Source organism: Myzus persicae, unplaced genomic scaffold (genome assembly GCF_001856785.1).
Source record: "Myzus persicae strain clone G006 unplaced genomic scaffold, MPER_G0061.0, whole genome shotgun sequence".
NCBI classification, from domain to species: domain Eukaryota; kingdom Metazoa; phylum Arthropoda; class Insecta; order Hemiptera; family Aphididae; genus Myzus; species Myzus persicae.
In genome coordinates, this window is record NW_019104466.1 from 579,753 (window position 1) to 601,898 (window position 22,146).

General features: G+C 29.1%; 1 protein-coding gene and 1 non-coding gene across 3 annotated transcripts in view; one reads left to right on the plus strand and one right to left on the minus strand.

Moving 5' to 3' along the window:
• The window catches only part of LOC111042363 (scavenger receptor class B member 1-like), a 41,880-nt gene extending 33,762 nt beyond the window's left edge, over positions 1-8,118 (minus strand). Inside the window, exons 1-2 of one of the 2 annotated variants that reach the window (XM_022326951.1) lie at positions 7,620-8,118; positions 5,844-6,216 (exon numbers count right to left, since the gene is read on the minus strand). In XM_022326951.1, coding sequence (XP_022182643.1) covers positions 5,844-6,069 — 226 coding nt within the window. In that variant the 5' untranslated portion in view covers positions 6,070-6,216; positions 7,620-8,118. Of the gene's footprint in view, positions 1-5,843; positions 6,217-7,619 lie in introns of those variants that run through there. The other variant, XM_022326952.1, reaches the window with a different exon arrangement.
• An 11,415-nt stretch (positions 8,119-19,533) lies between these two features.
• Positions 19,534-19,605, plus strand: Trnae-uuc. The gene has a single exon. It is a non-coding gene; the product is annotated as a tRNA-Glu (tRNA).
• The last annotated feature ends 2,541 nt before the right edge of the window (positions 19,606-22,146 follow it).

The window sequence follows — 22,146 nt, forward strand, 5'->3', positions numbered from 1 at the left end:
AGAGTCCATTGAAATTCGGGTCGGCCCGGCGGACACGTGACAAGACAGACAAGTGATACTATATTATATTCGTATGGTAGGTATAGGTACACAATATTATTATTAACACGAGACTGCCGCGGGTGGGATATCGGCTGCGGCGATATGAATTAATGTAATCGTGAAAACTTCAAAAACCACTGACGTGGTCGTCGTTTCCTGAGCTGTAGGTATGCCTAATATATCGCGACGCGGGTATATTATATTGTTATTTTTGTGTACCGAATGATATTGCATTAGGGCGTTTAATGCTCAACAAGTTATAGTACAACGGAGACGATATTATAATGTGGGTGGTGTCACTGGTCTGTATTTACTCGGTCGCGGCTGTTTGGTTTTGGAAATACCCGGACGCCGCCGGACCTGTTGTTATTACTCATTAGTTATTGTTTTTGAGGGTATTTACCGACATTCACAGGTGTGAGCGATTGTGCAATGTCTGCGTGGAGGACAGTGGGTACTTCCAAAAGTCCCGAGACAAATTACAATAAATATGGCAATGAAAACGTCGTTTAAGATTCTGCACAGTGAAGCGAATGAGCAATGAATTTGTGTTGGTTAATGGTTTTATAATGACGTGTGTTATTTTTTTGTGTTTGTCATAGTCTTTTGAAGCAGTGAAAAATAAAAATGCTTCAATAATGTTCAACTGTATAAGGGTGGTTACGGGAGGAAATTTTGTCCGATCGGTATTTACGGGTTTTGGGTGAAGCAAATAATTTCAAGTAGTTTTTAAAATAATCGGGAGAAACTAAAAAAATAATAATAAAAATAATAATTGTTGATAAATATATGAAATTTTTACAAAACATTTATAGTATCATTTTCTTGAAATAATAGCATAATTTTCAACCTATATATTCCAGGGCTATTTGTAGGCATTTGAAATAATAGATTTTTTTTCGATTAATGTTTTACTGTTTTTTTTCTGTATCAAAAAGAGTGAACACTTCAAATACCAGGTTTCTTATAAGTTATTCATTAATAAATATTAAACAAATATAGAACAAACATATTATTCATAAGTCCATTAATGAGCGTTTTGATGTTCAAATGTTGTCAAAATGCATCAAAATCGCGAACATTTTGCAAATTATTCTATAGTTATAAATTCATAATGTTTTCAATTTGTATAACTAAGTCTGAAAATGTAATACAAGTGGTTGGTTTTAACTTTTTTTCAGTAATCTAAGTAAAATACATTCATACAGTTCATTTTTATAGGTATTTGAAGTTAAAACGTTGACGATTAGATAGTTAGACATTTAAGCAGCAATGATAAATAACGAGTTAAAAAATATATTCAGGCTTGTTTTAATTCATCTATGTTCACATATTCACACTGTTCTAATAGGATATACATATTACACTTATGAGTTAATACCAACATAATAGGTATGTGATATAATCTCATAATAACTATAATATAGGATGTACGATAATATGTTTGGCAATAATTAATTGAACCTTCTGTATTACTAATAGAAAAACAAATTACTAATAAGTACCTAGGTAGTTACATAAGTAGGTACGGCGGCGGCGTGTCCGTCTCCGCTCAGAACCGCAATAATGTATCATTGAATTTAACACGTTCATTACAGCAGTGACCTATACTCAATGGCGACTGTCGAGGTACCTACAATCGAAACCTAATAAACCTACTATACAGCAGAGCGGCTGTCCTGGTTTTTATTTTATATTTTCAATCATTCGTCACGCGCATACATAAGAAGGAAAGCGAGTTTTTCCAAAACAGTAGGTATAACGCGTCGGACTTGTTGCGGATCACAATTTCACTGTTAAAATAATACTCCACAGTAACATTGGATTTTATGTTAAATATTATGCATCGATTGACTTGAAATACCGTACCTATAGCAGTTAACATGTAGACATTACGCAGATTATGTTCTACTATGTTGACATAAAAACTATTAGTTTTTTCGTAATAAATAATAATCATAGACACATTAAGATCTTAATAATGCTCCGTCTGCGTAATAAATTGGCTTGTGCAGTGTACAGTATACGCATGGCTTAAGTGAATTTCCACATTACATATTGCATTAAGATAGAAATATGAAAAAAAAATGTTATATGCATCTCATTTTCCCCAATTACACAAAATAACACGCACATTGCACGTTGGAATTATGTGTGTAGTGTGTATTATTATTACCTTTTATGGACAGTGTAATTTGTGCAATGAATGCATTTTTTAAATTTTAATGTGATGTATTACTTAAAATGTATACGTAATGATAACATTTGTATATCTTATTTCGTGTGTTTTACTGCGTAGGAACTCAATTTTAACGATTCCTTTATGTTTGACCATATTAAATCATTAAATCTACAGACAGTGTGGACAGTGACGATTGGTCACTCGGACCAAGATATCGACTACCGGAGCCCATCATTCGATTTATTTTTTTGAGTTCAACAAACTAGTAAGTGATACAGTTAGCACACCATGCAATAAAATCAGAGACGGGCTATAATTATTAACATTTTATCGTCTCCAACTATAATAATAATAATTGTTAATGAGTAAAAAAAAAAAACATAACTATACACTGTATACCTACAAAAATGTAATATTTTTTTTCATTGTTTAAGTAATAATAATTAAATATAATACGTAAAGCCTTGCTCGCAGAACAATGCTCACGTGATTATAGGAAATGCATTATTTTGTTTGTTGCAACGAGTCAATAAAATAAACGGAACTTGTAATATTATACGAACATTGAATAATATAGCTATCATGATTACATCTTCTACTTTTTTATTTCGGTCTTTAGCTCGATGAAATCGTGTTTGCATTCACCTTGACATTGATGAAATAACAACAAAATATTATCAAATCAAACTACGCTTACAATATTTATGTAACTATTTTTGCATTTTCCCGAGCAAACCGTAACGCGTTTAGGAACACGACCTCATTAAATCTACATTCGATTCGCACTTTAATAGTGCCTTATTCATATTTATCGAAAATCGAAATGCTTATATTGTTTAAGGTAATATTTTTCTATTTTAAATTTTAAATTTTATGTCTAATGTGTGTGTTAAAAATTATTATTTTTTAAATATAAATTTATATCTTAGTAATTTACTTATGTGTTCGAGCATTTGGTAAGTACTTAAATACGAGTATAAAGATATAATAATTACCGTAGCTACTACTTTATTTATTAAGTTTTAATTTGATCATTTATCTTCTATTTTTGCCCTATCTTGTATATTTGTTCAACAAACGTTTACATAATTTTAGGTACCACACCATTTCATCGGTTTATTATTTTTTTTTATTGTCAATGGAATAATAGAAATAATTCTTATTTTCCATTCATAACAATTCCAAATTAAAAACAAATAAATAATTTAAGAGTTTTATTCCAAGTAACGGTCCATATGTTTGATCTATTTTAACTTTTAAATTTAAATTTTTTGTAATTTTTGCAATACTTATAAGTATACTGAATTTATGTATTAAATGTAATGCTAATCATCACGCATCAAACGTATAATTACTATTTAGACATTTCGAGAGGTTATAACAATTTCTTAATATTTATCACAATTTTTTCATAGTTTTACTTTCATAAACTCTTTCAATACTTTAATTAATGTAATGGAGGTACATTTTTGTAAATAAGTAGTTTTCATTATTTAGGTTACACCATTTTTATGAAGTTAAGTTACACAAACTAAAACTGCAAATTTAACTGGGTACAACTAGTAACACAATAATATTATACTACGATAAAATATTTTGTATTATTTAAATACTTAAATAACTATATTATGTTGCGTTGGTGTGGGTTCCAAACTATAAAAATACAATTTAAAATATTTATATTTCTAAACAATTAGTAATTACGATTACGTACAGTGAATAAATCACTAGGTGGATAATTGCTGCAGTTATAGCTTTCTATAGAGTATCGACGGCTGTATAATTTCTATTCGTTGTTTAATATACCTACCTATCATTTTAATTCCCATATGCTAGCGATTTCATTTAACCCAATAAACAAGTTGCAATTGTTAATTCGGCTTGTTTGGGAACCGGTGGGATGCAAGGTTGATTTAGTTTCAATTTCTATCGCATACGCAATACTAAAAACAAACCGATTACCAAGGCTGACCGCTTCTTTTTAAGATTGGTGAAAAATTCCTATCACCTATAGTAGTAGGTTTTTAGCAAAATGTGAAATGCAAAATAGTATGACTAAATAATATTATAATGTATAAGAATCATATTATTATTATCACTTTGAAATGTTACTTAATAGTACACGATGTTTTTTTTTTAATCTGTTGCGATGACCTTTCTCGGATATAATTATTTTGTTTAAAAAACGGCTGAATAAAATGCGCTATTTTGAAAAATAATCACGTTGTTGAATTTCATTTTGAAACAAACTAATTGTTTATTATGGGATAAAAAAAGGGATATTTTAGTTGAAATAATAATGCGTTTATAATCTTTCATTTTATTTTTTAAACTTTTATAAAAATTAATTTAAAAAGTAATAGAGTATAAAAAGTAAAACAATTAATTTTAGTTTTTTTGGAAATTGCTGTTTATCATACGCACTGCCCAGTAAGAAATTTATTTATTTAGAAACAATTAAATACACATAATTAATTTTAAAATTTTGGGATATTCGCAGACCTACTCTGTTATTATATTCTCATTAAAATACACTTGAAATAAATTTTATAGTAAATTAGTTTGTACCTATATAATATGACGTAAGTTTGGAATTGGGTTAAAATAGAAATTTTATTGAACCATAATTTTACCCTCTGTGGTCTTTATGGACGTGGTTTAAAGAACACCATACAACCTTGATGCATGGTGAAACTGAATGTTCAAAAGATGGTTGAATGTTTTAACCATAGGTACGTAAGTACTTATTTAAATTATAAGGTATTAGTCACCAAAAGGCTTGTTTCACCACAAAAATCATTAAATCGTATGAGTGATAAAATAATGAAAAATATGTATTATTATTATGTAAATAATATAAAAACATTTATTTCTACTTTGAAAAAAAAAAAAGATGATGATCAAGATATTGATAACAATATACTATGACGTTTAGACGTTAAAAGAAAGTCGACAAACAACGAATATTGAGCCCTGATATATCATCGCCAACTTTATAAATATTTTCCTTTTTTTACAAATCTGATATTTAAGAACAATAATATAAAAAAATCATATAAAATCGTGGTACCCCAATAATGATCAATTAACGAGGTTCGTTATCAAAAAAATTAACAACTATTATAAACTACGTATCTGGCTCAATAATTGACTAAATTGATAAGACGCAAAACAATATTGTCCTTAAACTAAAGTTTGAAAGGCTCAAAAGAGAACTTTGATCGCATGCGAATGAGCCGTAGGTCTCGTTAGTCTCGTAAGTCTCCCACATAACACGCTGGGTGATCGATTCGATTTGAAATCCTGATCATTGACACTCTGACGTCTACTGCAAGGATTCGAATTCTAGTACCAGCTAGTGTTACACGATATTATCGTGTTCCGTCACTATATAATATGTCATATTATTTTATACGAAAATAGGACAAAAAAAAAAACAAACTTCTTTTCGGATTATTATTGCATTTTACACCATACCTATACGTTATTGAGCGTAATACCTAACCTACATATTATATTTTATTCGTGCTCGTCGCATGCTTGCAATATTTTTCGTAGGTATAATATACGGTTTTCTACTATTTTAGTAACAAAAATAACTATAATACACAACACATACCTATGGTGCAGAGCGGTTTCCTCTTGTGGTTGGACGCGTTGGACGTTTCGCCTCTGGAGGTTGTGGAAGACGTCTCCGTGGACAAGCCTTTGCCGCTGACCGTTTCGAGACAGGGCCATTTCGCGTCGTCCTCTTTCTCGTTTAGCGGCTCACTTTTCACCAGAGCTGCGGTCAAATTCAGAGCAGCTATGTTCGTTTTGTAATAATTCCGCTGACTTTGATCCATGTCGTCCGTCCCCCTTCAAACTCGTGCAGTGGTGGCGAATAAAATAGAGAATAGACAGTAAAAAAACAGCCAATGGAGATATCCGATATCCCGATGCACAATCTATGTTCGTGCCATTGTTTCTATATAATATGCTGTCACAAAGCTCTACAACAAAAATTAGACACCGATAGTCAGTTAAGCGCACGTGTGATGTTTATAATGCATTATTATTTTTTTTTTTACTGCTAAATAATTGATCGCTTATGTATTACGAACGGACGATTGGAACGATTTAATGTAAAATGCATTTTATATTACAAGGCGAACCGCAAGAATACTACTTTCGTTCAATACCTACGTCGGTGATCGCGTAGACTCTACGAGAAATAATAAATCTCGTTGACAACTTTATTTTAAAAAATATGACGTATTAATACAAAATACCGTTTTTATTTTTATTTTTATCAATTACAATAAAATATGAAGCCTATCATGACTATAGCTTATACTATTATTACTAATTTTATAATGTGTACGTAAAGTAATAATATTATTATCATACTTATATTAGCAGATTTTTTAAGAAAAAATTGCGAACTGTAGCATTAAATCAGAACACTATTGAAATATTACTGAATTATAAACTTATTTTCAATACTTTCAAAGTATTCGTTCGTTAAGTTCATAATGTAATGTACTTACTTACCTATGTTGTATATTACGAAGAATAATATTTATTATAACTTGCATGATTAATACATAAACGTTATACCTATACAATATTTTAAAGACACATTTATAAGCAAAATTGATTGAAAGAAATTCCCTTGCAAAATATTATTTAAGTTGATATTTAAATTAAATTAAATACCATAAAAAATAAATTATTTTTTTCCATATATCTACGAACAAATTCAATAATTTACATAGACGTGGTTCTCTTAATCGTTTTGATTGAACATTGAAAAGTGCCAAACGCTAAGTAGAAAAAACTACTTCTAATAAAAATTAATTTTTAACGTACAAATCATATTTGAATAAATAAATTATACAATTCTATTTTGACATAATACCTCGCTGTTTTTTTTTATTTCAAATATAACGCATTTAAGTCAGAGTAATAATTATGTAAAAAAATATTTCCAAGATATTGGCGTCCGCAGTTTCTTTCAATTTACTCTTTCACCGTTTACGTAGGTACACTATACTACACTGTAACTGTGTAACATATACAAATGATTACACACAATTTATGACTCAATACAGTATGATGAGCGCGACCGTAACTTTCGTATTGACTATAAAAAAATTACGTATAATCGATATTACGCATTTAAATATTTTGAATCACACTAAATAGGACTTTATAGTAGGACATAGGTCCTCGATCGTATACCAAACCGCATGGTCATAAATATATACGTACAGGTACAGCTCATAAGGTACACGAACACGACCGTGTTACCGTGTGTGAAAAATTCATGTAGGAAAATCAATCATCACTTGAGCAGGTGGGTACATAAAAATATTGTACGTATTAGGTATATTATATAGATGTGCACACTCACGTTGTTGTCCGGACGTCGATGTCGCGCGCTAGACGAGTAGGTATGTATAACGATTTCGATAATAACTGTTATGTTATATTATAGTATATCGTTGCAGCAGTCTTCGCGAAAAACAAACGATATAACGACGATGTGCAATGTTACGAGCGGCGTGACGGAAAAAATCAAAAAAAATGAAAACTACAAAACCCGAGAAAAGCCTGCGAGATTCCGCTGCGAGGGAAACGTCGTGTCGATACGTTCGTCAGGTGCCCGGCCCGGTCCCGGTGTAAAAAAATCTATAATATCGTGTGCGTAGCAGTGTTGCGTTAAAATTCAATAATACAATACGATGTAAGAAAAATACGCGCAAGCACACACATACACATAACACGTGCGATATATATTTAATATATACACACACAATTATTCGTGTATCGATATTGCAGTTAATGTGTTCGACCAGAACAGGACAGATAGAGCCAACGGGCACCGAACAATGACTGCAGCCTGTGGAGTATCGGTTCGTTTGCCGGGTGCCACTAGGCGCGGATCCGCTCGTCGCTCACGGCCACCGAAGCTCCCTTTCCCTTCGCGTTGTAGTCAAATTGCATACGCTGGTCCCCGTGCAACGCGCATCGTGCAGACGCATAGCAGTCTCCCTCGTCTCTGCAGCAGCACCGGCGAGTAATAATAATAATAATAATAATAATAATAACAGTGATAATAGTATATTGTGATCACGGATTCACACGGCTGTAGCGGCGGCGGCGGCGAGATGAAAAAAAAAAATGTATAATAACAATAATGATGATGATGACAAATAATGCGAAACAAAAAGTAGGAAACGATTTCGACCCACACGCGCGCACACTCGCGTATAATGTACAGCTGCAGTGCAATAATAATAATAATACTAATAGTAGTAGTAAGTATGATATGGGAAGGCACGACGACTCACGTTCGAATATAATATATATAATATAATATATGATGGGTATTGTACAAAGAACAGACGTACACGGCCGCCGATCGCATATTAATGCGTGCGCAATATATATATATATATATATATATCGGTATACGTGATAACATCATTGTGGTCATTACGGTTATAATTAATAATTCGTCCTGCACCTGCGCGGTATGCGATTTCCACCGCGGTCATCTCAAAACCATTTCCGCAGATCTGTCGCGCGAAATATTCAGTCGCATTCGTAATAATATAAACGTCGATACGTCTTATATGGGCGCACACGTTTGTCCGTTTTACGATTGGACGTGGCACGTTTGAGCGAGTTAAAATGAGACAGTAACAGACGTATAATAGTGGAACGTCGATTAGTCGAAACTCAAACGACATTTTACAATTTTCTTTGACGTCTGTGGGTGCGTCTTCTAGTCGTCGAGGTTTTATAGACGAAATCTTATTCAAAAGGTTTTAACGCATAGGTATCTGTATATGTACATAACTTAGATTATGTTATAAACTTAGACGAGAAGGTTTTTACCTGTTTAGGTTAATTTAGTTTAGGTTATTAAATATCAATACGTCCTCTCAGAATCTAAAACTAAAAATTGTTAATGTGTATTATTATTGTTATTTTCAGATTATTTTAACTACATATTTTATGTATTTCAAAATTATTTTGAATAAAATACTCAGTAAGTATAGAATTTAAAAGATAAATATGTTACGCATGTACAATAGTATATACCTATAATGTATTACTATGTTATTACTGAAATAAATAGTTTGTAATTTTCTTTGAGTAAGGTATTTGACTTATTGTTTAGTGCCATTATCAACAGTATTTTATTGTATATACTTTTTGTTTGGAATTCCTAGTGCTTACTCAGTACCCGCTATGAAACGAAATAGAATATTTGTATGTCGTATGATAAACGGATTCGATTCTTGATACTGTAGAGTCAAATATAAAAAAAAAAAAATATTTAAATATTTTAGGCAACCTAATATCTGTTTTTCTGTTTTAGATTTCTACAATTTATTCATTAGAAATAGTTGAATCAAAAACATAAAACCTGAGAACTCGTTAAACTGTTGATATATCTATACGTTACGATTGCACCTCGTCATTGAGTAGGTTAGATTAATGCGTTGAGTTTTGATTCTGAGTGAAGAAGACAGCACGTATTTCTAAGGATAGTTTATATTTTATTATTATTAGGTATATATTTTCTTAATTCTATAGATTGAACAACTTTTTGCCATCAATAAATGTCACATAAGGTAACTTACCTACGAGTCAGTATCAACGTACCGTTGATTAGTGTATGCGGTTTGTGTATCGTTGTAAAAGTTTCAAAATTGTATGCATTTTTAACTATGTACAAAATAATGTGCAAATCAGTTGTGGTTATCCGTTTATTATATTTATGCGTTTCTTATTATTAGGAATTATCATAATAATTATTATTCAATAATCTCCATTCACGATTCAATGTCATCTCCGGCATGATACATCATTCAATGTTCTGTGTTTGGTCGTCTGCCAGTGTCGTTTAACATAAGTTTTATAATTTAACAGTCATCAAGTAAGTTAGGTCTTAGGTATATTTAATGTGATGTACCTATTGTCGGGAAGAGAAATTTGATTTATCAACGTATATTTCTGATTTCCACTCTCATGTTCATAGGATTTAACTCTACTATTCATCTATATGTTATCTTAAACACTTCGAACATAATTCAACTATAGCTTTAGAGACACTGGCGATTTGTCCGTATTCTGAAGAGGTACAATTGTAAGCACATTGTATCCACCTGTCAACTGTCAACCTGTAACAAGAATAATAATCAAGGATTGTTTTTCGCGTATGACGTCTTCAATTTATTCGTGCGTACGCGTAGTGTTTGGGTGATAATAAAATATATTAAAGCAAAATGTACGTCATAAATCCAAACGCACGTGACTCCGAGATTTTGTGTAGTGCATCCGCCTATCCCACTCGTGCGGGCCGCGTAGCCGATAGAAGTTATAATATTATTATTCCGCAATGAATGAGCTATGTGCAACTGAAACTAGAAATAAGTTGGCTACTGAAGCTGGCATCTTTATACATAATAGTATAATATCAAAACTCAAAAATACGTTTTAGTGGTTTTACATATAGTATAATACCGTCCATCGAGACGATTCCGAGAGGATTAACTGGAAGACAGTCGAGATTTTTTCTAAAGACGACTAATTCAGTATAGAGGTACCAACATATTATTATATCTATTCACAACTTTGACCATAAATTTAGCTAACTCTGATATTTATAATCCTAACCTCATATTACCTGTGCTCAGGTCAGAACTAATTGTTGCATAATATCAAACAAATCATTATTTTATTTTATATTCGTATTTTTTATAAACGAAGATCACCTGCGCCAATAGAAAAATTACGGTTATGCTAGATCATTGGGCATTGAGGTGTTTTTTGTGTAAAAATAGTTTTAACGAAATTGCTTCGAATAAATAATTATTTACCTAGAACTCATCTGTATCAAACTAAAAATTACTTACCATAAATAACTGTTTGTGTGGGGAGAAATTTAAATATGAAAATTTTCTTTTACGTGCAGCTTCGACCGTTTTGTACTATTTTTATGTACACACATTTTGAAACATTAAATATTTAAATTTGTTGGCTTTCTAATATTTCTAAACATTATATTATTCTGTTTTTTGGTTAGGTGCTTAAACATTTTTTTAACATAAAACTGGTCATGAGAAAAACGTCGATTGTCTTCGGTGTATATCTTTGTGTGAACTAATTCGACCGATAGGGCAATCTCCTTGTGTCATATTGGGTACAGCACTTGATATTTTTTCGAATTTGGTTCAAACATATCTCTTCCCGAAATGTCTAAGAACCATCTCTGAAACTTTGGTCAAAATCGGTCGATTAGTTTTTGAATCGGCTAGTCAAAACCATTTTCTCTTTTAAATTGTTATATATTTTTTTTATTGAACAGAAGGCGCTACTGGTGTATTTCCATTTTATCTATCAATATTCCGTGGAAAAGAGTTGGGTCTTTAAAACTATGCTGAAAACTTGCTCTGGATGTCCTCTATAAATTTAAAAAATCACACGACAATTGGATTCCACATTGGTTCCTCTGGGTCAACCCGTGTGTCAATCCGTGACAAAAAAAAAACACTTTTCACATATTTATATTGTATGGATTGCAATGTATAGACTTTTTTTCATAAAATATACTTTTTTTAAACAGTTATATTGTTAAAAAAAATTCCATAGACATTGCGCAGTTATGAAAATATATTATTCCATAGTGTATTAATTTAAAAGAACACCATTTCGCAATAAAATAAATATTGTTTAACGAATTAATACTTTCTTTTTTGTATTAATTTATTTGAGTTTATGATTTTTTTTTGAAACTAATGCATTAGAGAATATTATTATATTCAGATTTCGCAATTGTTTAAGATATTTCTAGGACAATATAACTATGTTAATAACTAATTTTGTGTAAGAAAAAAATTCACATTAAATAACACAATATGTGACTTGATTTCAAAAGGAGAAAACAATTTTTATGACCTTAGCCAATTGCAAATATTCTAATTTCTAAATAAATCGAATTGGATCCAATTCATATGTAACAAACTAACTTTATGTCAGTGCCTATACCTACGTGATCAATGGTGTCTATGTTTACAGTCAAAAAACTAATCCAAATCAAAGAATGTGGACTTCTACATTTTAAGTGAGTATAGATTGTTACATATATTAAGCTACACCGGTTTCTAATCTAAGAGCACTTACTATATGTTGCAAACGTATTTTAATTTAGCATTCATGATGTCTTCTATGTAATTTAACAATTATTATCATAAATGTAATGTAGGAATCAATTTTTTTTTGATGGGGGTATATGTTTTAACTTATTGATCTATAATGACCACTATTATTGAATATTTATGATATTATATGCTATATGATTTAAGATGAGAAAAGGCCAAAGGGTGAGAGTGGCACACACTTGTGGCCGAAGGGCGCCAAAACATTAAATACGGCCCTGAATAACCATGCATTAGAACCCATCCTTTGCTGGAATAAACATGTATTATATTTGATTATACACAATGGTTGTACTATATAGTACTATATAATATTATTATATAATTAGAATATTACTTAATCCTTAATAATATTCATGGTCGTCGTCTAAGAGAAGTTTTTTTTTTTTTATTAAACCTTTCTAATTTAATTAATTTATAATAATTTTGTTTACCAATGAATAATGATTGAATACATATTAATGTATAGAACTATAATATATTTAAATTAATTGTGTTTAAACATATATTTTCCAACCAATAATACGAATGACTTGATTGTGTGATGTATAGCTTATAAATTATAATAATACATAGTACATCCTCAACAAGTCAGGTCTAACGTGAGATCTTCCTAAAAATATAATTTTTCACAAACAAGTCGAAGGTTATCGAAATAATTTGTGAGAAATTAATTAATTAAATTATAGGTACTTAGTTAATGTATTCGTAAAAACCAAAATCATAATAAACAAATTCCATTTGTTAATATATTTTTTAAGCTTTCGAAAACTTTTGAAATATTATAAATAATATTGAATTGGGATTAACTAATTGATTATTATATAGTATAGAGTCTTAATAAATAATTGTTTACATATTATCTATCATCTATTATGTTTCATAATATTAAATTTCCTTAAACACAAATTTCGTCAAATTCGTCTATCACATCCTTGAGAAATTATACCAATTTATGCAAGTTAAATATCATCATAAATTGGGTCAAATATATTAAATGGATTTAAATATAAAAACAAATAAGTTTATGTCCTTCTGCAGTAGATATTAAAACACCAATAGATATTTATTATTTTCAATTTTCTATAACATGTTCATCAAAGTTACTCGCAACTAAACATTTCTATGATATTATCTAGGTATAAAGGTAATAAAAAAGGCTAAAATCGTTTCCTAATCTATTAAGAAATTCACATATAACATTATCAATATCTTCGTTTCTATGGCATCCTTGATGCATTTTGAAGGTTTTACAGAAGTATCTTATTTTAAAAATCTTTTTAACTAATTGTACAAGCGATATTAACTCCCAAGCTTAAAAGAAAAAAAAATGTTAGTCCCAATGTTTACGTTATTATTACGTTTTAGATTTTAATTGTATTGGCAGCTGTAAACATATAATCATCGATGATTTGCTAATTTATTGCTATATTACGTTCACGATATGGTTGATGAGTATACCAGAAACCAGGAATCTGGCCAGATACTGATTAAGCCGATGTGTTTAAAATGTAAGCACCTTAAAAGTCAATGTCAAGTCAGTGTTCAAGACGTAGTTTCAGTATGTTATAAAGTTTTTTTTTAATTTTATAATACAATAATAGTAATTAAGAAAATAATATGTATTGGCAAATCGTGATCATAATTTAAAAATTCATTGAAATAGCCAAATAGGTAAGTGTTTATAAATAATAATTTAACGTTTTGTATTAATTTCGAATAAATAATAACATGTACTGCAACTAATAGCAATACTTATTGTGTTCTTAATTTTTGTCATGGTGCAGCGTACCTACTAGATAATATATTAAAGAAACGTTTAAAAAGTGCAATTATGAGTAGGTACGTATGATATATTAAGTTCATTTAATGAGTTTAACCATAATATACTGTAGGTAATGCTTAACCATTGAATATTATCTATAAATATATATGATTATAATAAAGTGTAATTTTTTACGGTATAGATACACTCATTTGTACAAAAGTTGATCTGCGAATCAGTGAATGTTATATTTATGACAGTTATTACATTTTACAGTTGTTGGCAAATTCGTCTGGACATGACCGGTTATATCTGAAGGTTATGTCACATATACCAGTACGGCAGTGCCTATAGTTACTATTCACAGTTTTGAAATACAATTATAGGTAATAGTGATAACTGCAAAGAAACTGTTATAGAATATAATGTAGGTACCTACATTAATATCTCAAGGGATGTGTTTTAATCCTATCTGGTGAATACCTAAGTGATAATAACATTTAAAAATCAATATAGCAATTGATAATCTACATCTTGTATTGTAAGCATGTAGTAGAAACATTAAAATGTAATGTTTATTATTTTATAATTAGTTAGTAAATGAAATGTTGATACAAATATATGATAAAAAAAAAGGTTTGATTATACAATTTACATATTTAAAAATGTAAAATATATTACAAATACAGATTTTTATAGTAATTAGTAGGTAATCAATTTAAGTCAAGTATAAAAATAACGGGTTACATTTATCAAAGGTGGATAAAAGTTAATGAAAATAATTAACTTAAATGAACTCGAGTTCGTTTATGGTTAGAAGTTAATAGATAAAAAATAAAACATTTTACGCTTAGTTTAAAATTAGTATGGGCAAATATACTAACAACTCAATTTCAAAAAAGTTAATCCTACTTTGTTTAGTAAATTAGTACGAAGTTCACATAAAGAGTGATTGTGTTTTTTCTAATTTCTTAAATTACAATAAACAATTGTACTGAACTTTATTATAATATACATTGCAGCTTAAAATATAATAATTGTTGTATATAAAAAAGCAATTTAAGTTCATATTATAGTATTAAAATAATACAATTTGTAATTTAATATTTTTATGAAAAAAATACTTCGACTAGTAAAACTTGTTTTAAAAACTTTGAATTTAAATTTAGTTTATAAAATAAAACAATATAGAATAATAAAGTACGATATAAAATAAAGTATAAAAACAAAAAATAGGTACAAAAACGGAAATTAGCAATCAGTTTAATAAATACCAACTGTTTGATATATGTTTTAGGCCAATACGCATGTCTACATGTATGTAGTATGTACTATATAATATTATTTTGTCACGAGACTTACGAGGACGTTATACCCATGCGTTTGTTGTCTCCGTCTTACAAACGTACGACATTGCACGTTTTCGTTCACTGATACGGGGCTTTTAGTTTTAATATTAGAGTGAATTGACTTCTAACCTTTAGGTAAGAACGGTGTTTGAGCTATTTGATATTTTAATTTTCAAACGAGATGTGAGCATTTTTAATTCGTGATATTTCGCATACCAATTTCCAGCGTGAAAATAAGAATATCGAAAAAATCTCTGACGTTTAGCCACAGATAATGTTCATACCTAAAAGTTTGACAATAGGTTAATTCAAAACTAAAAGCACACTAATTATGTAACTTGTAAACGGAAATTTGACGTGTTGTACGTTTGTAAGACGGAGACAACAGACCCACGGGTAGCGTCCTCTTAATAGAAATTATGATATTATTAATAGTTTATTATTCTTCTTTTAAAACAATATACCTTTGTGTGTATACAATTGTTTAATGTAATTAATGTATAAAACCAAAAATGTTTAAAATATTTATCTAGTTATTAAATTAGTGTTGTCAGTAAATCACATTGATCTCAATAAGTTTTTCTCGATGTTTGGAACAATGGGATTTCCACATATGACATTCATGTATGTATATATTGCTATTAGTAGGTATTTATTAGTTGGTATAGGTACACTTCAAAACAACAAACACACCTTGTTCAAGGTAGGCATGCATTATTATTTTTTTCTTGAGAAGATACAACTCGTACGATATTGCTTCATAATAAGAACAACAAAAAACCAAGTTTAAATAAAATATTTTTGAACAATTTTACAAATGAATAATATGTATTTATTATTGTTATTACCACTTATTTTTTCTATCAATAGCTTACAATATAATATAATTATCGTTATAGTATATAGTAACATCTGTAGGTATATTAAATCGTCTGGCTAAATCCTCTCCTAAACTTTTTTTTTTTACATTTTTTAAAAATATAGGTATATTGTTTGGAGTAAAACGTGTACTACCAGATTAACACAATTATTAAAACTGTTTATTCATTTAGTTATAGAAATCGGTTGTCAGTTGGCCAATTATTAGCTTATGGGTACTATCCTCTTTTATTGTCTGGCGGTATGGCAACAAACTTCCATTTTACGTGTAGCCATCGAAAAATTATTTTAACTTAATACGCGCGTGATGTCTCGACGTCCAATTTAATAATACCGCGGAGTTGATTTTTTCGATCCGAGAGTTGCATCTACGTCATGTGTGCTAAAAATGCAATGCTCAGCGATCATCAGTGTGATAACATACTCGTATTATATCACGATGATCTGAACATTTTGTCTTGGCGATGTATCTATTTATACATAATTTCATATTGTATACGTCGCCTCATTATAGTAAAATTGTTTGAACTTCGTGGCACCGATGTGAAGAATATAATATGATATCTTAAACTCTCAATAATATACAGTTGTACATTATATACGCATCTTGTACTGAATAATCAAGCACGTGGTGGATCTGTTGAAAATTATTGAATTAGAATATTTAATTCCTATTACAGTGCTGTAGGCAGCGCAGGATGGCAACTAATTTCAGTCTCTCCGCAGCAGTTTCATAAGGAAATTTGCGCCCTGTCATTTCTCAATAAGCCATTGGTATCGACGTGTGCTCGTAAAATGCACGCCGGGCTATAATTGTGGTGTAAAATCTGGACAGCGAAACGACGTAAGTACAAATATACAATCAACAGCTCACAACATGGTTGTACGAAACATTTTATACAATAACTGGACTGTTTCAAAAAGTGTATTGCGATTTAAAAAAAAAATCATCTATAGATTTATTAGTATTTATAATTCCCTCGTTCTGCTCTGTAGAAACACGCGTGTGTTTCCAACCGACATTGACCTATTATGCGGTAATAATATTTGAATACAAGCTACGTTTGTATTTTTGTATTTTTTTTTTTTTTAGTGATTAGGAGGTACGTGTATTTACCTAAATTATAAGTAATTTATTAAAATATTTCATCAATAGGCAAAATTACCCAATACACTGCTTCATCGATGTCACTCGCCTATGAACCTATATACTTACCAGTCGACGCTATCAATATAATATTCTTGATGAACAATGCAAGTATTATCCGTTTCAAAAACATTTCCACACATTTTGGCGATACGAATAATTATTATTGACGTTGTAATTATAATATATTATTATATACCTATTATGTAGGTATTATAGTTAAAGTTGGAAATATCCATTCAATTACTGGAAACATTTTTTATTGTTCTTGTAAGTGATGAAATATAATTATAGCAGTATAATACACATAGGTAGGTATATACATACTATAATAAATATAATGCTATGATATTAGGTGACCATGTCCTATGGCGACACTCCGCCACCACCACGATCCGAAATTTAAGGTGACAAATTATATTTTAGTGCGTAACATGCAAATAAGGTACAACCATCACTGGGTCATTCTTTTGTAACATAATTATAATTAAGTCATTGATTATACGTGATATTAATGTAATTTTTAGTTTTATGTCTTATATACGCCATGCACAATATATACCTACGTGTTTCATAACATCAAGTTTTTTATAATTGTTATTTAAAACTGTATTTTGAACACTTAACCTTGTATACTTTTTTCTATAGAATTCTATACTTATGGTAAAAATATTTAATCGATACCTACTTAATCTTTATAATCTTTGAATAAAGATAGTATTTGCATTTTTAATTTATGTATGTTAATCGTATAAATTATATTAAATAAAGAAATAAACACAGTTTTGCATTAAATATAAACCAAACCAATTGTTTCACATTAAATCCAAATAGAAATGATTTGGTCGTAAAATGAAGGAGTGTAAAATATTATTTTTAGCTCAATTTTAAATTGTTGTAAACAATGTTAGTGCGCTTTTTTCTTTTGTAGCCCTCGAGTTATTTTCATTAAAAATTGTAAGGTATTGCTTTTATTGCTTATCATAATATAATATTATTAATATTACTTAAAATATTTTTTATTTGAAAATACATATCATAAGTATTTATGTTAAAATTACTGCTATCATATTTCACTATAGATTTTTAATTCTGGGTGGAACAATGAATTTAGAACTATTAATTTTACAATCGTGTGTGTGTTTTTGTATTTTTGTGCCTGAATGTGCTACTGCTACCTAATGAGTAAATAGGCAATTCTTACTCATTTACTGTGGAAAAATTTCGATTTTCCTCTTCAATATATTTTCTGATAAGTAAGTGAATCTAGTTGGTAAGTCGTAAGTTGAAAGGACAAAAATAAGAACTCAGAGTACTTACTTCTAACAAAAAAAAAAAAAATAGGTTAAATATAGAATTTTTAAGCATGCAAAACCAATTTTCATCAATATTTATTTTGTTGTACCTAATTAAAAAACCATATAATGACATAATAATATAGCGTTATCAAGTTTAGAACATGTTACTCGAACATTATCAATTGGTTCTTAAAAGTAGGTAACGAGTAACTTAGTAAATTTATTGAAATAAAAGTGAATTAAGTCATGTTTACATTACGTATGATAACATTTTATTAAATTACCATCAAATAACTTAAATAATAAATAGTAGGTAATTTTACTAAAGTAACTGTTAAATTAAGTTAAGTTGCCCTCCAACACTGCTTATGAGGTGACGGCTTAATGTAGATAATCGATGCAAATTAGGTAGGGTAACTATATTAAAAGGTTAAAAATAATAATCATCATAATAATAATCAATTTGCAATGATCCCTTACACGTCAGAATTAATAATTTTAATCATTTAGTAGATCAGTGTTGTATAGCACTTACCTATTATAATTTACAGGTAATCAGTTATCACTATTCTCAAAGTCGAATACAAAATTGTTTCATGAACGCATAGCGAATAATCGTGTTCATTCAGTTCGTTATCGATATACATTCCTCATCACTCCGGTATGGTCTAGTGGCTAGGATACCTGGCTTTCACCCAGGAGGCTCGGGTTCGATTCCCGGTACCGGAAAATAATTTTTTGAATTTTTTTACTTCATGCATTATAATAAAAAAATTCGAAAATGTAATACAATTTTCTTCAAAAGTTCTCCGACTTTCGTCAGAAAAAAAGTCTACCTGTAAAAGACAAATCCATTTTTATGGGCGTTTAAGTTTAAATTTTTACAACATTGAAGCGATTTTCTTATTTTGTCGTAATTCAAAAACAAATAAACGTAGGTACTTTAAAATTACAGTTAATATTTATTTTATCATTTTCTATACTTGTACATTTTTTTTTCTACAAATATCAATTGAATTTTACTTGTTGGGTCAAGAAGCTTGAAAAATGAATAGAAGATTTCTCACATATTATTACAATATCAGATTAAAAATATTAAAAATACTTATGAGAGATTTTTTTTTTATAAGTATTTAAAGTTCAAATTTTGACAAAATGTACCTAATTGAAAATTTAAAAATTATTTTGTTGTTAAAAATGTATAAAATGTTCAAACAAGGTCACGCATAAGTGTTTCATCCTGTAACTAAAAAATCTAAGACTATATATAAACAAAGTTTTTTTATATAGGAATTTTAAGTTAATATTGGGATTTTTTTAAAAATTATTTTTGAGTTATTTATCTAAATTTGACAATTTTTACGTTTTGTTTTGTTTTTTATAAATGACAATAAAAAAATTTTCTTCTGGTAAAAGTGCTTGAACATTAAATACAAGGTTCTTCATAATTTTTTATACTGAAATCCAATAGAAAAAAGCAGGAGAGTAGGTCACGCTCTGCTGTACATTAGGTATCTTGAAATTCATTGTAATGGATGTGTTAAATTTGAACTCAATGATATGAAATCATTGTATGCGGAAAACATTTCTGAACGAAGACGGCCTATATTACATTAAAATTGTTCAATTACAAAAAAAATAATTAAAACCGTTACACTCCGTTTAAATATCTAATTTCGTCCCAATTTAAACTCAAAAAATAACTAGGTATAAAAAAAACTGTGTTCATATATATTTATATTTTTTGGTTACAGAACGAAATATTTATGTGGGATATTGTTTAAACGTTTTATACATTTTTAACTACAAAATAATTTGTAAATTTTCAATTCGATAAATGTTGTCGAAATTTGGACTGAAAATACTTTTCAAAACATCTAGCCTAAGTATTTTTAATATTTATAAACTGATATTGTAACAATGTGTGAGGAACCTTCCATTAATTTTTAAAGCTTTTTTTCTTTGCAAATTTTTGTGATTTTAATTTTGATGAATTTTGTCAACATTGGAACTTAACAAAAAAAATTCGTTCTTAAGTTTCTTTAATTTTTTTAAATACTTATAATGAGACTTATAACAGAGTTATAATGGGACTTCATATTAACAAATTTATTGACAAAAATAAAAATAAAATTTCAAGTATGTATAAATTGTTCAAAAATAGACTTTTTTTAAAATTAAAATTTGGAAATTATACTTTTTACCATAGAAAATGATTATAAAAATAATTGGTGAAAATTTCAAGTATCTACGACTATGTGTTTTTGAAATACAACAGAATATCAATAATTGTTTGAGAATAACTATATTTTACAGGTGTATATCAAATGTCGTAAAAATTTGTACTTCAGACGCACATGAAAAATGATGACTTAACTTGATTATTTTTTTAATTATTACATTATCAGAAATTATTACATTTTCTAGTTTTTGACCAGATTAAAAACTATTTATCAAGAATAAACTAAAATTGAAACTAAAAAAATATTTAAAAAAAGTCTAATGCCTATAAAAAAAGTTAAAATATTTTCATAATTTTAGTATGTTATTTATTTTTCGTTTTTCCCTGCGCTATTGTAAACTACCGGGATTTTTTTACTTTTGATCCATAGTGTACCAACTAGATTCACGTAAAAAAAAAAAACGTTGAAGTTGAAAATCCAACGGTTTTTATTTTTCCAAAAAGTGATGACAGACAGACGAAAAAAAGCACTCACAAGCATCATCCAAAAATCAGGACATTTTTCACTCAGCTTCAAAAAAAAATAAGGTAATTACTATTGATTTTTATTTGAGTATTAGAACAGTACAAGTATTAAGAAAACGCAACACTCGAATACATATACTATGTAGGTAGTCTCCGTCTACAGACGTGCAATGAGGAAAATTTTTTTTCAGCAGTTGCAATTATGTATTGCAGCCTAAAATAAAAAGAACGAATTGACCTACCATCAAAAACAAAACACCTTACGAATATTTGTGTTCGTTATATTATCTGTATTTCCCCTCGATATTTCAATTTCTAAGTGAGTTAAGAGAAAATACATTTTAAATTGAAATATTTTATAGTTTATAACTAAGTTGCTCAAAAAATAAAATATCGTAAAAACTCATGTCCAAAACCCTGACAATGCTGTTTTTTCAAGTTTGATAATAGGTCAATACACTCTATTATATTATAGGCTACTACACAAAATCGGAACTGTAGCTAAACCCAAATTGTCTATGTCCTACCGACATTGCATAAGACGAAGGAGACTACACACTTTG